This window comes from Panthera tigris, chromosome D1 (assembly GCF_018350195.1).
Source record: "Panthera tigris isolate Pti1 chromosome D1, P.tigris_Pti1_mat1.1, whole genome shotgun sequence".
Classification (NCBI taxonomy): Eukaryota; Metazoa; Chordata; class Mammalia; order Carnivora; family Felidae; genus Panthera; species Panthera tigris.
In genome coordinates, this window is record NC_056669.1 from 100,713,976 (window position 1) to 100,735,492 (window position 21,517).

Below are 21,517 nucleotides of genomic sequence, written 5' to 3' on the forward strand. Positions count from 1 at the left end.
GCAATAAGCAAAAAGTTTTAAACTAGACATATCCTGTTATTCAGCATTTCTATTTTTTATCATTCTACCCTAAAATACTGGATCATTCTAAACAAATTTTGAATAAAAGAATTATTATTTTACTAATTAAAAGTCATAAACTGTATAAATAGGAAGTGTTATATGTATAGCAGAAAACATGCTTTGGGAAGAAATTTGAATAGTATGTAAAATCCTGATGCACTGCTGGTAAAAAATGGTAATTATATGTAGTAAATTGTCATGCACTCTACGACTCCAATTTAGTAAAATACATAAAAATATAAAGAAAAAAGTAAAGCAAAAGTCTCCCTAAACTTGAAGAACAGTTACCTCTGGTAGACGATATATATTTATATGTGACATTTTCTTGTATTAAAAAACATTTTTAATGTTTATTTATTTTTGAGAGAGAGAAAGAAAGAGAGAGAGAGAGAGAGAGAGAGAGAGCATGAGTGGGGGAGGGGCAGAGAGAGAGGGAGACAGAATCTGAAGCAAGCTCCAGGCTCTGAGCTGTCAGTGCAGAACCCCATGCGGGGCTTGAACCCACGAACCATGAGATCATGACCTGAGCCAAAGTCAGCCCCTTAACCAACTGAGCCACCCAGACACCCCGACATATGTTTATTTTTGTATTTATATGTATATCTTCCTACATATAAAATTTCACAATCAGCATATATATGCATGTACTTTATATTATGCAAAAGATTTTCTTTTTTCTTTTTTTTTTCAAAGAAAGTATATATGAAATATTTTTGATAGGTTTCTAAAACTCTAAGGTCTTTACTATAATCAGAAGCTGGTTGATTTTATTTCATTGTTTTAGTAAATAAAATGATATTTTCAAATTTTAAATTAATAAGAAAGACATGGATTATTCAATTAAATAACATCAGGGCAATTAGCTATTTGGACAACCTATTAGCTCAGGTTCTTGCCTCAGGTCATCAACTAATTAATGCTACATGACCTTAAAAAATTAAATGTCAACTCCCCAAAATATAAATAAAGAGGGTTTGTTATTATTTCAACGCCTATGCTCAGCAAAGAAAAAATAAACAGAATTGTTTGCTTAAACACTTAAAACATCTGGGTGTAAAACACATTCAGTTCGATAAGACAAATGATTAAATCAGAATCCCTCTAAGGTCACAGGGACAGGAAGGGACAATTATAAATAAATGATGAAAACATTTCGGAAATGGTGGTGAGCTTTCAACTGCTTGCCACTTGGTTTTGATTTTCTTTGTTTTGTTTATACAAATTAGATTGGACACAGGTAACCAAAGACTAGTGATTTCATGGTGAGATCATTCTAGTTTGAATATGAATTAATGCTAACTTTGTTTTTATGGACTAATCTTTTTCTAATTAGAACTTTCTAATCGTAGTTGTCCCCTGGAGGGTCAGTGACCCTAGGGCAGTCATGTCTGGGGAAAACTGGGAATTAACTCTCTAGGGAATAAAGACTGTTGTCTAAAGGCCTATATCACACATTCACATACCCTTCCTATCTGAGCATCATTGAAAGGAGGCTCCTGCGAAAACCTTCAGGGGAAAATTTTTTTCTACAACTAGGTAGGTTAAATAGGTACAGTTGGTCATTTGCACAGACTTCCTTTCCCAAGTCATCCAGTTTTCCCCACTAAAAAGAAAGTGGATGACCCTATCTAATTCTGCTCCAACTGGATGAAGCTGGCATTTATACACAAGAATGAGTGAAATAACCCTCCTAACACTCCCAAAATAAATTTATTTATTTATTTATCCCCCTCAATAGCTCCCTGAGACTCAGGCTTCCTTTAAAAGAAAACATGTTTTATCTGCTGATAAAATTTCAGAAGCCAGTGCCTGTAGAAGACAAGCATTTGTGGGTGAGAGTTGCCTTTCTCTTAGGAGAAAAAAAAATGTGTATCAAAAAAACATTCATAAGTGAAGGTAATACATAAAAACGGGAGTGGACCTTTTCAAAATTTGAAATTGATGGAAGTGTGGGTTTTGAAGGTCCCTCCCTTTTTTTTTTTTTTTTTTTTATTTATTTTTGGGACAGAGAGAGACAGAGCATGAACGGGGGAGGGGCAGAGAGAGAGGGAGACACAGAATCGGAAACAGGCTCCAGGCTCCGAGCCATCAGCCCAGAGCCTGACGCGGGGCTCGCACTCACAGACCGCGAGATCGTGACCTGGCTGAAGTCGGACGCTTAACCGACTGCGCCACCCAGGCGCCCCACTCCTCCCTTTTTTTTTAATGGATGTACAAGGAAAGAAAATCAGCCTGATTCCAGTATGTGTGTGCAAAGAAAAGTAACCCAATACCAAAACTTACACCTCTCAAACATCAAAGGCATCCCATGTCTCGAAGTGGGGAATGCTGACCATATCTGTCCACATCTGTACTTTCTCTTTAACTTTTTTTAAAATTTGTTTGTTTGTTTGTTTGTTTGTTTATGGAGGGGGAGGGGATGTGCAAGGAGAAAGGGAGAGAGAGAATCCCAAGCAGGCCCCGCAACGCGGGCTCAATCTCATGAGCCATGAGATCATGTCCTGAGCCAAAAATCAAGAGTCGGACGCTAATCGACTGAGCCACCCAGGTGCCCTTTCCACTTTCCCTTTTGTTCCACATCTAGAACAGGGAACTCTAGCACTAACAGCTGTGGTAAGACGCCAGCTCAAAAAGGCAAGCCAATTCAAAAATTCTATCCAAAAACACCTCTCACAAGGTGAGTTTTGCTTCTATGGAGGAGGAAGTAAATGGATGAGACAGAAAACTGTTTTCATGTCAGATTTTATGTATGCAGGTATGTATATGTTGTGTGTGTTTGTAGGCATACATATATATGTGTTTATCTACATCTGTACACATTACATATATGTCTGTATGAATGCATATATGTATTTGTGTGTATATATATGTGTGTATGCATACATATACATTTAATTTGGAGAATGTATTAGGTATCATTTACAGTATTAAGCTGAATCAATAAATGAAGAAGATAAAATTTGAAAGGCTATTTTTCTGGCCACTCATACAAAACTGTTAAAAAAAAAAAAAAGCTTCTCTTGGGTTAATGTGTTTGGGGAGGAAAGGAGATTATTCTATTTCCCACACTTTTGTGTGTTTTAGCTTCAGAATGTACAGTTCATTGAGGTGAAATATGAGAAGAAATAAACACATCCCATTTCAAATCTCCTTTCTAGCTATCATAATTTTATGAGAACAAAAATTGAAGGCCCATTAGAATTAAAGAATTAATCTTCTTTGTATGTGACTCTTCTATGGTTATCATAACCTATGTGGTGTGGTTATTGGGAGTTATATGCCTCTTTCCACCTCTGAGACTGTGAAAGCTAACTTTAATTTTGGGAGGAAAGTGAAAGATAAAAAATTCTCACCATATTAAATACATACCTACATACATACATACATACATACATACATATAATTTTTTTCTTTGTTATTTTTACTACATAGCCATCAATTGATTTTTTTTATTGGCCCTCATTCTTTGGCCTCATAAAATTATGATAGCTAGAAAGGAGAGTTTGAAATGGGATGTGTTTACTTGTTCTCATATTCCACCTCAATGAACTATAATTTCTGAAGCTAAAACATAAGAGTTGGCATCTGGTGACAATTCCTTGACCTAATAACTTGTCTCTGACTCTATTTTGTCTTTTTTCAGCAGCCAAGAGACTGGAATAAATGGTTGAAAGGAATAACACCAGGGTGACAGAATTCATTCTTTTGGGCTTTTCTGTCCATAGAGAGATTGAAATCACTCTCTTTTTTCTCATTTCAGTAGTATATACTCTAACTTTGGTAGGGAACCTTGGGATGATTTCATTAATACGATTGGATTCTCGACTTCACACACCCATGTACTTTTTTCTCAGCAATATGGCCTTTGTAGACCTCTGTTACTCTTCTTCAATAGCCCCCAAGTTCCTGCAGACCCTCCTGACCAAGCACAAGTCTATATCTTTTTATGCATGTGCAACACAGTTGGGCTTTTTCCTGAACTTCTTGATTTCAGAGATGCTCCTTCTTGCAGTGATGGCTTATGACCGCTATGTGGCCATCTGCAATCCCCTTCTCTACATGGTGAGCATGTCCCCAAAAGTGTGTATGCAACTAGTAACAGGCCCCTACTTATACAGCTTTTCTGTTGCTTTGCTCCACACAGCCGTTACTTTCCAACTGATTTATTGTGGCCCAAATATCATCAATCACTTTTATTGTGATGATGTCCCTTTGATGGCCCTTGCCTGCTCAGACACCAGTCTCAAAGAAATCTTGATTTTCATCTTTGCGGGTTTCAACATGATCAGCTCTTTGACCACTGTTCTTATTTCTTACTTATACATCGTGGCTGCCATCTTGAAAATCCAATCTACAGAAGGAAGGTTCAGAGCTTTCTCAACCTGTGCGTCTCATCTGACTGCTGTGACTATATTCTATGGGACTCTGATCTTCATGTATCTGCAGCCAAAATCAAACCATTCCCTTGACACAGACAAAATGGCCTCTGTGTTCTACACAATTGTAATTCCTATGCTGAACCCAATGATCTATAGCTTGAGGAACAAAGAGGTGAAAAATGCCTTGAGGAAATTAATTGACAAATGTTATATCCTGCTTCTAACAAACTTTAAAAAATGACTCGGGGCAGTGTCTGACTTGGGGTACTGCCACATGTAGATAGATATATTGTTTTTATAATATTTTCAGTCTTTTGATGGAGTAAGTTCATTTTTATCATCCTTTATGGGAGTGAAATTATTTTGTACATGAATTCCGTTTTTAATACAGTCTTTACTAAGTTGAAATATTTAAAGGAGTAGAATTTAGACTTCTAATAAATTCCAACTGTTTAGGTGTAGGACACTGAGAGCCCTTCCTGTTCCACTGATAGTAAGAATCAACAGTTTCTTTCAAAAGTGTTTCTGCTTTGTATGCTGGTGGAGGACCGAGAAAGGGGCAAGGAAGGGGGTGAAGTAAATTTTTTGTCCATCCCCATGTCATTCTGTGCAAAAGCCTGTCCCCAGCTGTATCTGGTCTGCTAACCATCACTCCTCACTCTGCCTCTGACTACTACTAGTTCACTACTGGCCATTCCTGGTATGACACAATTATCATGCCCTTTGTAAAGATGCCATTTTTTGCTATGTAAATCTGTGGATCAAGAGTACCTTTTAGAAAGCTATACTCCCCTTGGTAACCCTATCAAAGCAAAAATGTAGACCTATCCCGAAATTCCCTAAGCAAAGCTGTACTTTCCAAAGTTTCTCTGAAGTTTTGGGGATATGGGGACTTTACAAAGTGCTGGGGGACAGTCAGGGGTAGCTTAAAACAACATGATAATTATGGTTGTTGTCACATTTCAAGAATATAGCTTTATGTTGGGTTAATTATGTATAAAGCAAAATAATCCAAAACCACTTAAACTGTCAACTGTAATGTCATAGATTTGTGGGTTTTTTTTTTTTTCACTCAAAAATTCAAATGTATAATGTCTACTGTCTGCTTCATATTGTGAGCTAAAACAAACACATTCCCTGCCTGCTAGGGCTGAACAGTCTGGTAGAGGAGACAAACGTCAATCAAATAACTACAAAAACAAATGTTTACTTTTGATATGAGTTCGGCTTAGAGGGAGTCAAAGGATCAGAAAAAAAAGGTGATTAAGTCCATTAATGTGCAACCAAGGCAAAATTCCAGCAGCATGAGCAACTAGCCATAAGTGCCTTGAGAGGTCTGTTGAGTGTGGGAGCATTGTATTCATGTTCTCCTTGGAAAATAAGGGCACATGTAGGATAAGAAGGTCCCAGTAGGGAAAACAAGTATTCTAAGCTTGTTAAAAAGAAATAAAGGACAAATGATCAGTCCTGATTGTTTTTGGCGAAGCCCACCAGAGTCCAGTACAAAAATTCCTTCTACTTTGCTAGTCTGCCAGTATGTTATGACATGTTTGGGTCTGGCTCAGACATATAGTTTAGGCTTTCATTCTGGCATGCTCGATACCCAGGATTTGGTGGGATGAATTTATCTTCTACAATGTATCGCTCTCGTCCGATACAACCCCCGTAACTACTCTGAATGGTGGTGGCAGGGGGGGAGGGGGGGAGAGGAGTGAATGAATGAGTGAGTAAACAAAAGAAACGCAGTATAGACTGTTTTCCTACCTACAAAAGCCCTGTCCCCTCTGAAAATCTCCTTCACAGAGGCGGAATGTGACAACAGTCGTTGCACTAATAGACCTACCCCATAAGCACAGTACATGGGAGTGATCACATGACTGAGGATAAGCCAATCAGATGTCTTTCAAGGGACTGATATAATTCTGTAATTCCAGTGAGAGTCAACTGATCACTTAATATTAGGTTAAGTGAATTCTGGAGCTGGGGTTGCCATTGTGACTTCCCCATGCACTGAGAAACAGAAAAATGGTCTGTAGAGAAAGAAAAATAAGAAATCCAAACAACAGAAATCTTTGTTCTTATCTTTCAAGGCCCAAGTACTTGTTTTTTGTGAAACCTGGTTACATTCTCTGCTCTTGAGTTTCATAAAATACCATGGTGATTTTACTTAAAAACAAAACACACTTCCTTGTTATTTATTTTTATTAAGATACTTTGGGTGGTTTCTGTGGCTTTAAACTGAAACAATTTTTTTTTATAAGTGTTAATTCCTAACCTTGGGAGTTTCCTTGGTGAAATCTGAAACTGGCCCCATTACACAAGAGCAAAAAGAGACCAAAGAAAGAGGCAGAGCACCTCAGATTGGTGTCAGTTTTATACAAGGAAACTTACATGTGAGGCTTGTCTTGGGTGGCCATAAGACAAGTAAATGTCCACGGTCACCTGCCAGAGTCTTAAAAGTTTATGTGGAGGCTTTAATGGGTTTCAGTCATGTATATATCGAGATGGTCTTCAACAACAACTTGCTCTTTCCAGTCTGTATCCTTGAAAATGATTCCTACTGTGGGAGAACATTCCAAGGACAGGAGAAGGAGTGAGGAGCCTCCTGATTGCCCAGGTCCAGCTCAATGATCAACTGGCAGTCGTGTCCTCTCAATGACCTCCCCCATTTATTCTAAATAAATCAGTCTGCTGAATTGTAAGACTGTGCCCTTCTGACCTATGTACTGTAGCATGTGTTAGAATGGATCTAATGGCCCAGGCAATATATTTTGTTCATTCAATAATGAAGTTAAGAACAATTAAAGGTGAATAAAGTGAACAAACAACAAACAAAATGAAGTCCGTTATCAAATGAACAAAATGAAGCCAAGGTAACATATGAGTGCTTACCTTCCATGAGCTGATTCCCCTTTTTATTCTCTGTCATCCCTGTTTTCATCTCAAGAGCCTTGCGATTCAAACCAAGGCATGACCAGAAATCAAAATCTGTCAGCCTTCAAGCTACAGAATCTTAGTAAAACAATAGTTACTTCCTGGAATATTATGGGCTTCAAATCTGTTTTACCATTTGTAACTAAGTGACATTGGATAATATCTCTGACCTCTATCAAACGGGCTTCTCAGAACCTTAAGATGAAAAGTTGCTTTAACATTTTTAAGTTCTGACTTCATGGTGCTTATGAAACTCAGAAACTCAGAGCTGGTTTTGTCCTAAGGCAGATGTCCTAAGGCATTGTTCATTGAACAATGTGGGAAGCATACTGGATACCTGAGTTCTTTCCAGTGCTGTTCGAATATTATATGACTAAAATTAAAGAATGGTATAACTACAGATTTACTGGGTTTTGTCTTATTTGAATAACTTAAAAAAAAAAGAAATCAGTGTTAACAAGGTTAACTTAAGTTATCCCAAGTTATCTTAGTACAGATTTCATAGTTAAGTTTAGACTTGAGATTTACGTGAAAACATCAATACTGTCATATTAAGGTACATGTTTTTAAAATTATTTTTATATTTGCCTCATACAACCCAACACCATTATTAAAACGGCCATAATGTGTTCTAAGTGACTGTAAATGGTACAGATTCTGGAGAGAAAGCAATACATTAGAATTATGACTTTCAAACTCTTAAACTTTTGGAGGGAGGATGCGACAGCCGAGAAATTAATCTTGGGAATTATGACTCTCAATTGTCAAGAGCAAGAACTCAATGCAGGGAGATATCTTTGTTGTTGGTTTCGTTTTGGTTGTTATAATATTAAATAGCTAAAATCTTGTACAGTGAACTGGAGAGTGGGAGAGAACTCGTAACAATGAAAGAGTCTTTTCTTTTTTTTTTTTTTTTTTTAACCACAAGCAGTAAGAGCTCAACCTGAGACTGGCAATGTGAGGAGAATTTAAAGGCGAGTGAATCATTGCAAAGAAGCTGCCCCATCCTCTGGGTAGCATACCAGATTCGGGTGAGGTTGCTACAAAAACACACAGCTACTGAGGCTAAGTTCAGTGAGTTTGCAGCGCTCCCAAAGCAGAAACGATGATAGCTTACCTTCCCAGGGTAGAGCCTGGGAGACTAAAAAAAGCCTCATAGAAAAACCAGAGTTCCAACATGGCAGCAACAAAACATAGAGTTTTCAGTCTGCCTGAACAAAGTACCACAACCTAAGTGGCTTAAAACAATAAAAATTTATTTCTTACCGTTCTGGAGTCTAAAGTCTGAAATCAAGGTATCGGCAGGGCCTTGCTCCCAGGAAGTTCTGAGGGAGGATCTGTTCTTGCCTCTTGCTTCTTCTAGTAGCCCCAGTGTTTCTTGACTTGTGGCCGCATCACTCCAATCTCTGCCTCTCTTCATATGGCCATCTTCTGTCTATGCCTGTGTCCGTATTTCCTTCTTATAAGGATACCAGTCATACCGGATTAAGGGTCCACCCTACTCCAAGGTGACCGTATCTTAACTAATTATATATGCAGTGACCCTATCTGCAAATGTTATTCTGAGGTACCTAGGATTAAGACAGCAACATATATTTTGGGGGAACACAATTCAATCCACAGTAAGTAACCGTATGTGTTGGCTAAAATGACTGATGGAAGACCACTCAGTCTATACCTACAAACACAGGGCAGATGAAACAGCTGAGAATTCCTGGGCCCAAGAAAGAAACTTGTATATGAAAATGCCAGGGGAGAAAAGTGGCCGAGAAGCTGGAACAAAATGGATTTATAACCAACTAAAGTGACCATTGGAGGCTGTGACAAGTCCAAGGACTCATCAAGCAGCGAGGGAAAGAGGATACAACCTAATATCTAAGACAGCGGGGTTAAGTTTTTGCTTTTTTCTGGTTAGGATAGAGGACCAGATGCACTTCACCCAATACCAGAATATGCAAGAATCTTAGGAGACTCAATTATCTTCAAAGGAAAAATTTCCCTAGGAAGTAGTAATAGGCAGAGATGAGACACTAAAGATCATGTTTCTGGAAAGTATTATTGGAACACTTGGAGAGAGGCTTAGGATACTAAGTCGTATAACTAGTGACCCCTCAAAATAACAAGAGGATTTTAGTTTTTTCTCTGGCAATTGTGTGAATCAGGGGTTTGAGTAAGGCAATTATTCCCTGAATATAGGGCTTCTATGTCTGGCGGTGGGGCAACCATTTCAGTGGCAACGTTTTTGAGTGCGAAGGGGGAGGAAAAAATTCAGGTCTGGTGGCTTTGACCTTGAAAAGATGACTCTTAGGTTTTGCACATAAATTTCTACAGACGGCTCATTGGTAAAATTGATAACACGGTTGCATACCTGGCTAATAAGGAAAGATGGAAACTGTGGTCAAGAGTTTTCTAGATGCCAAGAGTTTTATTCCTACAACACAGAATAAAACAGTAGGGATATGTCCGTCATAAAGATCACAGATAATATGGTCTTAGAATATTGTCAACATCTGTGAAAGTTGTTCCTTGAGCAGCCCTCATTTTTGTACTTGACAAAAATTCCTTTTAGAAGCAAAACTGGGTGGTCTAAAATATAAAGCCAAAAACAAAGAAACAAAAACCCTTTAATGACATGGTTTCTGGTGCCAACCAATGGAACTCTTTCCTCCTGTTCAGAATCTAATGTTACCAAAGAGAACTCCACGACCCCTGTCATCTGCCTTTCCTCCAATCCATTCTGAAGGACAGTGGCCCATGGTTGATTAGTAAGTTAGCCCAAGTAATAATACTCTCTTCTGTGCTTGAATTAGTCCATGTTGGTGGTATTACCACAGCTATATGTTATTTCTCATTCTGTGAGTCTACCTGTGCACGTTCAATTGTGCGCACCTTTTAATTGGATTAGCATTTACACAAGAATAATCTCACTCACCAGGAATCATTTATATTTCTCATTTTCCTCTACGCTGGTAAATCAGCAAATTGTCAAAGGTAGACAGAATCTATTCTACCTGCAGCCAGAATGGAATATAGACTAAGTAGGTTATAGGTGCATCAATCAAGATAAATTGAATAGTGAGTTTTTGAGGATGTTTAACCAGGTCCACTGGGGTACCATTTTAAATGCTATTGATCAAGTTTGAATGCACGCTTCATGCAATAGCATTTGGTTAAACAGTGCTTTGGCATGACTGATCCATCTAGGCACTAAAACCTTGACTTAAGCTGCTAAATACAGAGCCAAAGAATGTAATATTAGTGGCAAGAAACTAGGATCCAGCAATAATTCCAAATCATAGCAACCAAAGATTTAATAGGACAAAGTCAGGAGGCCAAAAGTCAAATTGTATATGTCAGAATATTCACACTGTCTCTTTTTTCCATTATGATTAGGACACAAAACTCCTTTGTTGTAAGTATTCACCCTTTTCACATCAGGATATTTATATCAGATCCCAAACTAAGGAGTAGAGTTAGAGTAATTGAAACAGCTTATGGAAGCAGGAACATTGTTAGCTATCAAACAACCCATACCTGAGGACAGACCTTATGATTGTACCGAGACACGGGTTGAAGATCGTGAACGCAATTCCATTTGCAAAAGTCCATGTATGGGGCGCCTGGGTGGCTCAGTCGGTTAAGCGGCCAACTTCGGCTCAGGTCATGATCTCGCGGTCCATGAGTTCGAGCCCCACGTCGGGCTCTGTGCTGACAGCTCAGAGCCTGGAGCCTGTTTCAGATTCTGTGTTTCCCTCTCTCTGACCCTCCCCTGTTCATGCTCTGTCTCTCTCTGTCTCAAAAAAAAAAGTCCATGTATCCATAAACATTATAGAACACTTTTTTTTTTTTTTTTGGTAAATCAGGGACCACTAACATCCTGAAGGTCATGAAAAAGACATGAATTCTTACTCTTTTTCTTATGAAATTATAAATTTCATATGAAACGTAAGTAGAGAAGCATGTGTAGGGAGAAAAAACCCTAGGAAATCATGTTTGACTCTAATAAGGGCACATACAAATTAACTTATAATTAATTAACTTATCAACTTATTTACGAGTTCCTCCAATGACTACACTTATCCCAATTTTATATACATTGTGAATGAATTACACCAATATGTCAGTTTGTCAGATGGTTGTAAACACAAAATAAAGCAGGTTTAGCAGTTAGAGTCCATTCATGGAGTAAAACAGCACCGTGTTAGATTGGACCTTTTCTTGTATATAAGCTTCACCTTTAGATAATCCTTGTTGCATTGGGACTTTTATGCCTGGACATTTATAACAGGTAGCAACATACCACAACAAATATTTTTTGGCAGTTTCACTGCCCCACATTTGCCTTGGCAATTGCTTTGTTGACTGCCTCTCTCACATCCTTGTTCCTCAGACTGTAGATCATGGGATTCAGCATGGGGATCACTGTGGTATAGAACACGGCCACCATTTTCCCCTGCTCCACGGACTCTTCAGTGGGCCGCCTGAGGTACATGAATATGAGAGTCCCATAAAACAGGGTCACAGCTGTCAAGTGGGACCCACATGTGGAGAACGCCTTCTTCCTGCCCTCAGCAGAGCGCATCCGTAGCACGGTGACTACAATGAGGGCATAGGACGTGAAGACCACAGAGAGAGAATATGTGAAGTTAATTCCAGCAATAACAATCATCGTGTATTCTTTGATGTGGACCCCCCCACAGGCAATCTTGATGAGAGGAGGGTCTACACAATAGAAGTGGTTGATTTCAAAGTTTCCACAGAAGTACAATCCATGTGTCCAGAGGGTACATATTAGGCTAACAGAGAATCCATAGACATAAGGCGCAGAGATAAGTCGAACACAGACAATCCTGGACATTCTACTGCCATAAAGCAAAGGTTTGCAGATGGCCATGTAGCGATCAAAGGCCATCACTGCCAAGATATAGACCTCCACGTGGACAAGGGCGATGAAAAAGTAGCACTGCACCAAACACCCCACATAGGAAATAGTTTTTGTCTCTGATAATAAATTTTCCAGCATTTTGGGGGAGACATTGGAAGACAACCACACATCGACAAAAGACAAATGGCTCAAGAAAAAGTACATAGGGCTCTGAAGCTGAGGACTGATGCTGATCAGAATGATCATACCAACGTTCCCTAAAAGAGTGATCATGTAAACTACTAGGAATATCACAAAAAAGAGAACTTGAAATTCCTGACGACTGGTCAAGCCCAGAAGAACAAATTCTGTCACATCCGTGAAATTTGGCATTGCCTTAACACAGAGCCAGTCTGTAGTGCCTATGGAGAGGAAAAAAAAAATGAATGGATCTGTTTTTTTATTGAAACTTTTGAGTCATACATATCTTTATTCTAATTCAAATCATTTAAAAATCAATGCAAATATCGTGCCATGTGCAAGATAAGAATATGAAGTCATCATCAGTTCCTGTAGTAGGTCTTATAGGTAATGGCCATCAATATTTGTTAGTTCTTTATCAGTAAAATAGACAACTACCTACATTGGTATCATATATTATTAAAAATGGACATTTATATTTTGCTCGAGCAGTATAATAATGTTAAAATCACAAGGCACACATATGATTCAAGTCAGATGGAAGGTTGTCAGGGAATGGCTAAAGCCTATTCAACTTACGAACTTACACATTGGCGTTACAATCTAGTTACTGACATATTTGCCCTACCTTATGTCAGCATATGATTTATGCCTGCAACATATGAAATTCCTGGTTATATTTTATTTTGTTTGGCTAAACACTGTGCTTGTCTGAGTGCGGCACCCCCTATTAAAATTCTGTCAACAGATAAATATCATGAAGTGAAGTTTAGGTGACATGTTATTTCAGATTCCACTGGTTTTCAGAACGAAGCAATTCTACACCTTCTTATTCATTTTTCACAGTTAATGTTATCACAAGGGAAAGTTTCCCCAAATATTTTTCCCGTTTACTACACTAGCCCAGCTTACTTCTCTCAACAAGTAAAAACTTGCCATAAGTTCTCAAGGATGTATCCGTAGGCTTAGCACCATCTTGGGAGTTTAAGCTCCCCATAGTAATAATGGTTTGAAGGGCATATTACTAGTTTACCAATGGACCTTTGCTTATAATTGCTTATCCTAATTTATTCGCAAACATCAAAGCCAATTATATGGCTGATATATTTGTCATATCTAGAAGAATTCTAAATTCTGGAAATCTGAGGGTGAACGAGACGTACAAGATTCTGGCTTGCCTCGTACTTTATTCTCATTGAAAAGAAGTAAGCAATACACAAAGATACCAGCAAGAGACTCCAGGGAGTGGACATGCTGTGACAAAAGTGCCACATGCTAGGGAGATAAGAAATAAGAGGAGGCAGGGCACAGACATACAGAGTGAGCAGAGATTTCTCTGAGGAGGTGACTTCTGAGTTGGTGAAGAACAGTGTGGAAATATGAAATGAAGGGCATGAAGTGCAAAAGCTCAGAAGGAGAAGTATTTGCTTGGCATGTTGAAAAAGGGTGTTGCTAGAGACATCCTTTTATATATTGAAAAAATGTACAAGCTCTGTGATCACATTATGGCCCCTGCTATTAGTAACAGGATAAATTTAACTGTGTTACTCTCTAAGAACTATTTCTTGCTCTTAAAATGTTTAATACTGGAATTAAAGATGCTATGGATTGAGCACATAACATAATAAGCATCGAAGGGTTTCTAATTATTAATTTTATGTTTTATTTAATTTAATTTCCTTTGACAGAGAGAGCGTCCATGAGAGGGAGGGATGGGCAGAAGGAGAGAGAGAGAGAGAGAGAGAGAGAGAGAGAGAGAATTTTAAGCAGACTCCAAACTCAGTGCAGAGCCCAATGTGGTGAGCCCATGACGCTGAGATCATGACCTGAGCAAAAATCAAGAGGCAGACACTTAACCAACTGAGCCACCCAAGCACCCTGATAAATACCAGGGTTTTAATTCTAAGTCTCCCCTTACTATGTATCCATGATTGTAACTCATCTTTTGTACCTTTCGAGTGTGAAAATACTGAGTCAGATGACAGCTGCAGACTGGTTGGGGACTAGAGGTAAGGGCAGGGATTTCTCTATGTAAAAACTCCTGACCCTACTTGATGAACCTATGATTCTCTAATTAACAGAGTCAACTTGTGTTAATGGTCCTACTATCTTTCTTGAAGTATAAAACACAGGGGTGCCTAGATGGCTCAGTCAGTTAAGTGTCCATCTCTTGATTTGGGCTCAGTTCATGACCTCACAGTTGGTGGGTTCAAGCCCCACTTCGGGCTGGACTCTGTGCTGACAGCATGGAGCCTGCTTGGGATTCTCTCTGTCCCTCTCTCTCTCTCTCTACTTCTCCCCTGCTCTCTCTCTCTCTGTCTCAAAAATAAATACAAAGTAAACATTAAAAGTAAATAAAGTATAAAACATGTAAAAAAGCATCAAGGTATTTAAGATATATAAATTAATACTACTTCTCCAATTTTTAGTCCCTGCCTGTGTGTGCATTTCTTCTCCTCTGTACAAAATCATCAGCTCTGTGGTTGTAATTGCCCAGCTTGCATATTACATATAACTAATACTCAGGAATGTTCACCCTTACCATTTTTTTTTTACGGTGCCGTGATCTCCAAGTCAGCTTTATAGAATACATTACAGTATTCTAATATTATAAAAACTCTTCAAGACAGATTCTTCTAGAGACAACAGTCTCAGCTTTATAACATCACTAAGAATAGCAGACTGTTACCGAGTGCTTACCGAACCTTTTGCATGCAAAGGTCCTATGAGACAGGTTCTATCAGCAACATCACTTTGCAATGGGGAAACCAAAGCACCGAGACTGAGTACATCTCCCTGGTCAGACAACCACTAAACTGACCAGATTAGGATGCAAACCAATGAATTTAACTACAGTGTTGTCCCCTCAATGACCTTATATTGCTGCCTCTTTGATGACCTATTCTATTATCTTATTTCTTTACATTTAAAAGTTAGCTTGATTATCCTTCAAGACATAACCAAGTTATCCTTTTAACGGCCCATCCTCGATAAACTAGAAGAACTTTGTATGACCCTGGAGCGGGCTGAACCACAAAGATAGCAGACCATGGACTGCTTCTTTCTCCTCCTCAAAGTTTGAGCGATCCCACAGATCTGGGATGAGATGATCAAATGACTTCTGGGAAAAAGCCAGTTGATTGCACAAGTGCATCATCTGTCAGAACAATTGAGAAGATAAAATGTGTAGTTTACCAAAAAAAAAAAAAAAAATGTATTAACCTTTTAGGAATTTCCCATGAAGAAAGACAATAGAGGTATAGTTACGAGTCGAATCATTCCCACTGACATGATATTCTCACCTCCATTCAAATATTTTTTAAAACAACAATGTGAAGGAGGCACCTGCGTGGCAACTAAGCATCCGACTCTTGATTTCAGCTCAGGACATGATCTCATGGTTCCTGAGATCGAGCTCTGTGTTCAGCTCTCTGCTATTGTAGAGACTGCTTGAGAGTCTCTCTCTTTCTCTGTCTGCCTTCCCCCCACCAAAATATCAATCAATCAATCAATCAATCAATCAATAAATGCACAAGCAAGCAAGCGAACAAACTTTAAAAATTAAAAATAAATACAACAACAATGGGAAAATTAATGGTACTTGTAGAGAAGAGTGAATGGGTAAAAAATGAGAATAAGATGTTATAAATCCCCATTGTAATGAGCTCCCTATGATGTTTTGAATGGATAGAGATAAGAATATTTCCCCATAATATAATTTCATAAAATAAAGTACCGTGATAACAAATAAGTCTGCAAAGAAAGTCTCAGTGGTATGTTCAAGACAGAGACAAAAATGAGATTTGACTGCATTAATCTGTGTTGCAAAAATACACAATCTGCAGACCTACCTTCAGCAGAGAACATCAAAGGACAGTTTCCCAGTGTTTATAATAGAATTTTGAACACTGAGAGCATTGAGAGCATTTCCCCAAGGAGCTGCCCAGGTAATCATAAAAGGAATAATGATTAAAAGTCTGGAAGTATCTCAAGAGGGAGAAGTTAAGGACCGTTAATGAGAAGGGTAGTCTTTGTAGTAAAATTAAGAAATCAAAATTCTTGATAACATGATGTAACTTTTCCACCATCACATGGGTTCTGCCTTCTTTCATTCAAACTTGGCAGTTATGCATCTCAGGAAAATATTCTTCTTCTTTTTTCTTTAATATTTTAATGATTTATTCTTGAGACAGGGAGAGAGACAGAGCATGAGAGGGAGAAGGTGGAGAGAGGGAGACACAGAATCTTTAGCAGGCTCCAGGCTCTGAGCTGTCAGCACAGAGCCCAACGTGGGGCTCAAACCCATGAACCGTGAGATCATGACCTAAGCTGAAGTTGGACACTTACCTAACTGAGCCACCCACACACCCCTCGGGAAAATATTCTTGGTTTGCATCATGACAAAGAGAGATAAATACACTTTATGTTAGATCTGCTTAAATATAATGAGGCTGACAGATACAGAAATAAATGTAATACTAAGATTTATTTTTAAAGTATTCTACAAAGATATCTTGAATTCTCAGCAAATGGCAAAAGTGCTTTAAGTTCTGTTAACGAAACTAGAATCATAGATATTATGAGCCCAACGAGACCTTTGAGGTTAATGACTATCACCTAAAATTAACCGGGTGAATCATAAAAAATGATTTATCCAAGGTGACTAACAAACTGCTTTGAAATTTGCAAACTCAAGCAGGAGCATCATTTGACCTTTGACCTCGATGTCCTCACTCTTTGCATAACACTAAACTAACTCTCCAAAAAAGTAAACAGGGAGATCTTTTCATTTTTGAAAAAAACACACAAAAAAACATAAAACAGGTAACAAAGATCCAGACGCACCTGCTCACAGACTACAAAGTATCAAAGTACTTTAAAACCACACTTTGAAATTTATTAGTAATCAACAACTAATTTGGCACATCAAGAGCTCTCTAAATGTGGAAAATAAATGGTTGCACTGACAAAGTTCCTTTTAACTAACCCCAAAAGTAACATTGTGCTAAATCTTACAGTCTTTAGGGTGTTTTAAGTTTTGCAACCATAGACACAGTGATACAGTATTATAATTTAATCCAAATTAGTAATTTGTATAAGTGGGAGTATTTTTTTTTCCTAATGTTTATTTATTTTTGAGAAGAGAGAGAGACAGAGCATGAGTGGGGGAGGGAATATTTATTCTCATACACATCAATCTCGTTTTATATTTATATCTTTGAAGGTAAATTTATAATTACTTACATGTATAATTTAAGTGTGTATTAAATTGTTATAGTTATGTATTTTCTACATCAAAACAGCAGTTTGTTTGTTTGTTTATTCATTTACCAAGAGACTTTAAGAAAGTCCAAGGTTTGGGTTTTTTGGGGGGGTTTGTTTGTTATCTGTTTGTTTTTAATGTTTATCTATTTTGAGAGAGCGGGAGAGAAAGAGAGCATGAGCCAAGGAGGGACAGAGAGGGAGAGAGATAATCTCAACCAGGCTCAGAACCCAACTCGAGGCTCTATCCCATGAACCATGAAATCATGACCTGAGCCAAAATCAAGGGTCAGACGCTCAACTGACTAAGCCACCCAGGTGCCCCAACAAAGTCCAAGTGTTAACGTCATTGTCTCATGCTTGTGTTTTGTGAAATGAAATATGAGAAATACCAAATTATGTTAACACTGTCATGGTGGGACCTGTTACCATTAGCAACAAATAGACTACCTAAATACTTTATGTATTTCAGATACAAAAATTATTTCAAACTACTTAGCTACCTTATCTTAGTCACAGATGTACCAAGTATTCCCCAAGAATATCAATTTAATTTTTTAAGTGAACTCTAGAGAGCCGTGCTTTCAAAAATACACATCCATTCACTGATTCTACCCAGTCTTTAGTCAGATTGAAGACACTGTCAGGGGCATGTGAGAAGTACAGTCTGGTCACTGACCACCTTGGCATTGAAATAAGGCAGTTATTGGAACCTGTAAAAGAGAGACACTTACCATGTTGTATCTCTCTTAAACACCAAAAAAAAAAAAAAATCTAAAAGGGATTAAATACAATAGGATAGCTATTTTCAATGGGGTAGTCTCGGAAAAGACCCACCCTTCATCTTGAAAAAAGCATTTGTTCTCACACGGTCTCACCACTGTAAGCCAGACCACCGTTTTGATGTCATCATACTAGAAAACTAAGTGAAATATACTATTTTTTTGGCCCCAATTTACTCTCTAAGTAGGCAAACTGATAAGTATATCCCAAACTCATCCATTGCATTTTTTTAAGTAAGAAAAACAAAATCTTTTCATTGTAGCTAAGTATTTGAACAATTGCAATTAGTGTACCAGTGGACTTTGGCTCAAATAACCTTTTCAATGAATTAATCTATTGAATTTGAATTAATCCTCACTACTTACATCAACAGGGATAGATCTATCTCCTTTTTTTTCTGAATTCAAGACTTCCTCTTTAATTTTTAATTTTTTTTTTTACTTTTTAAAAGTTTATTTATTTAAGAGAGTGCATGTGCACCTGTGAGTGAGTGGGGGAGGGGAAGAGAGAGTGAGAGTGAGAGAGATAGAGAGAGAGAGAGAATCCCAAGCAAGCCCCACACTCAGCACAGTGCCCCACATGTGTCTGGGTCCCCATGACCCTGGGATCAAGACCTGAGCCAAAATCAAGAGTTGGACGCTTAACCAACTGAGCCACAAGGCACTTCCTCTTTTTTTTTTTTTTTTAATTTTTAATGAACAAAATCGTTAGCTTTTGTGAAAAGTCTTTAAGCGATGCGCTGAACAGCAACCTGTTGACGAATGCTTATGAAAACACAGGAGATACCATTAACTGAATTTTATTTTATTTTGTTAAGCATGTTCTGCTGGCCACTTTGCTCATGGCTTCTTTCACATCCTTGTTCCTCAAACTGTAGATCATGGGATTCAGCATGGGGATCACTGTGGTATAAAACACAGCCACCATTTTCCCCTGCTCCACGGACTCTTCTGTGGGACGCCTGAGATACATGAATATGAGAGTCCCATAAAATATGACGACAGCGGTCAAGTGGGACCCACAGGTGGAAAAGGCTTTCCGCCTCCCTTCGGCTGAGTGCATCCGTAGAATGGCAATGAGAATGAACAGATAAGAAATGGTGACGACAGTCAGAGAATATGTGAAGTTAATGCCTGCAAGTATGATCATTGTATATTCTTTTACGAAGGTCCCAGCACACGCCATTTTGATGAGAGGTGGGTCTGCACAGTAGAAGTGGTTGATCTCAATTCTCCCACAAAAGTACAAGCCATATGTCCAGAGGGTTGCTGCCAGACTAGTCAGAAAACCATATATGTAAGGGAAAGAAATCAGTCGAAGACAGACAGCTCTAGACATTTTGCTGCCATAGAGCAGAGGGTTCCCAATTGCCATATACCTATCAAAGGCCATCACAGCAAGAATAAAAATTTCTACATGGACAAGGGCAATGAAAAAGAAACATTGCACCAAACAACCAGCATAGGAAATAGTTTTTGTCTCTGATAACAGATTTTCCAGCATTTTAGGGGTGACATTGGAGGAAAACCACACATCAACAAATGACAAATGACTGAGAAAAAAGTACATGGGGCTGTTAAGCTGTGGACTGATCTTAATTAACATAATCATGCCAATGTTGCCCACCATGGTGACAATATAAACCGCAAGAAAAATGACGAAGAAGAGAACTTGCCATTCCTGATGACTGGTTAATCCCAAAAGAATAAACTCTGTCACATCGGTGAAATTGAGCATTTTCTGAATTCTAATCAATATTGTTATAAATCTCAGCGATAACTAGAAGGAAATAAATTTAAAAATCAGGTATGGTTTGTTTAGTAATTTGTTATCTTCCTTTATGCAATATCTATGACTACACTTTGCCATTCTTTACAGCAAATTTTTCTTCTGGGCACTTGGTATGTGACAGGATTTGAAAGTTACTGAGGTGAATAAATAAACAGGACCTGACAGTTATACCAAAATATTGTGATTGAAACGTACTAGTACTAAATATTGTGCTTAGCCAAATTTCTAAGACTACTTCTTAAACATCTCTTATTTCCAATACTGCCGTATTTTGTAGTTTCGTAGTTTAACATATTTATGAAGGGCTATAGTTCTCCTTTTAACCCAACTCCAAAATAGTTTTTTACCTTATCACTTTTTCACCATAAGCATAAAACATGTTCTCCATGATTAGGTATGGAAGCCACTTAATCAAATAATTCGCCAGCCCTAAGTGTCAGATAAAAAAATTATTTTTAAGCTAACCTCATACTTGCACTCATTTATGTTCTTGAGGGGCAAACTAACGCACATGCATACATTTATACATATTCCCTGGGTGTGGACTCTTTTCCATATCTAATATGTAATTACAATCTACTAAATATTATTGACTATAATGTTCTGGAGATAAAAAATATGTAAAACAAAGATGTTAACATCACAATTTACAATGGTATTTATGCAAATAAGCTTTCTAAAACTATGATATATTTTTACAAAGTTAAAGTAGAGTCAGAAATTGGGGATTGTTTCACTCTACTTTGGAAATCCAGTGGAGCTCTGGAAAAGCATCTTGGATATTTTGAAACTTATTTTCAATTTATTCATTTTCAATTTTTTTTTTTGAGAGAGAGAGCAAAAGATCAAGCAAGGGAAGGGCAGAGGGAAACAGAGAGGGAATCTTAAGCAGGTTCCTCAATGAGCGCAGAACCCAAGAAGGGGCTGGTTCTCATGAGAGTGAGATCATGACCTTAGCTGAAATCAAGAGTTGGTTGCTTAACTGATGGAGCCACCCACGCTCTCCTCAATTTATTTATTTTCAAATTTTTATTTTACAAATGTATAGGTTGTTTCATATAAACCTTTTCCCAGAACAATATCACCCAAATTATTTTCCTGAGAAAACACTACCATGATGTTAATAGGTATTATGGAGAAAAATCTACAAGTGTTCATTTAACAAATAATAATGAGAAATCTTTATATCCTATCCAATCTCTTAGCGATACACAATCTACCTACTAAAGGTAGACTGTGA

At 38.0% G+C, this 21,517-nt stretch overlaps 3 protein-coding genes across 4 annotated transcripts; 1 reads left to right on the forward strand and 2 right to left on the reverse strand.

Annotated features, from left to right (window-relative positions):
• The first annotated feature begins 3,726 nt into the window (after positions 1–3,726).
• LOC102968397 (olfactory receptor 1038-like) lies at positions 3,727–8,297 on the forward strand. Of its 2 annotated transcripts, XM_042958321.1 has the most exons (2): positions 3,727–4,635; positions 8,277–8,297. In XM_042958321.1, exons 1-2 carry the CDS (start codon positions 3,727–3,729, stop codon positions 8,295–8,297), a joined length of 930 nt encoding a protein of 309 aa, XP_042814255.1. The 2 variants fall into 2 exon arrangements, with proteins under 2 accessions (XP_042814255.1, XP_007088844.1); XM_007088782.1 differs by lacking the exon at positions 8,277–8,297 and having other exon boundaries at positions 3,727–4,683.
• Positions 8,298–11,700: 3,403 nt separating this feature from the next.
• LOC102959703 (olfactory receptor 5M9) lies at positions 11,701–12,633 on the reverse strand. Its single transcript, XM_007088826.2, has one exon. The coding sequence runs from the start codon at positions 12,631–12,633 to the stop codon at positions 11,701–11,703; it is 933 nt and encodes a 310-aa protein (XP_007088888.2).
• A 6,657-nt stretch (positions 12,634–19,290) lies between these two features.
• Positions 19,291–20,235, reverse strand: LOC102968689 (olfactory receptor 5M3). Its single transcript, XM_007088783.2, has one exon. The coding sequence runs from the start codon at positions 20,221–20,223 to the stop codon at positions 19,291–19,293; it is 933 nt and encodes a 310-aa protein (XP_007088845.1). The 5' UTR covers positions 20,224–20,235.
• Between the last annotated feature and the right edge of the window lie 1,282 nt (positions 20,236–21,517).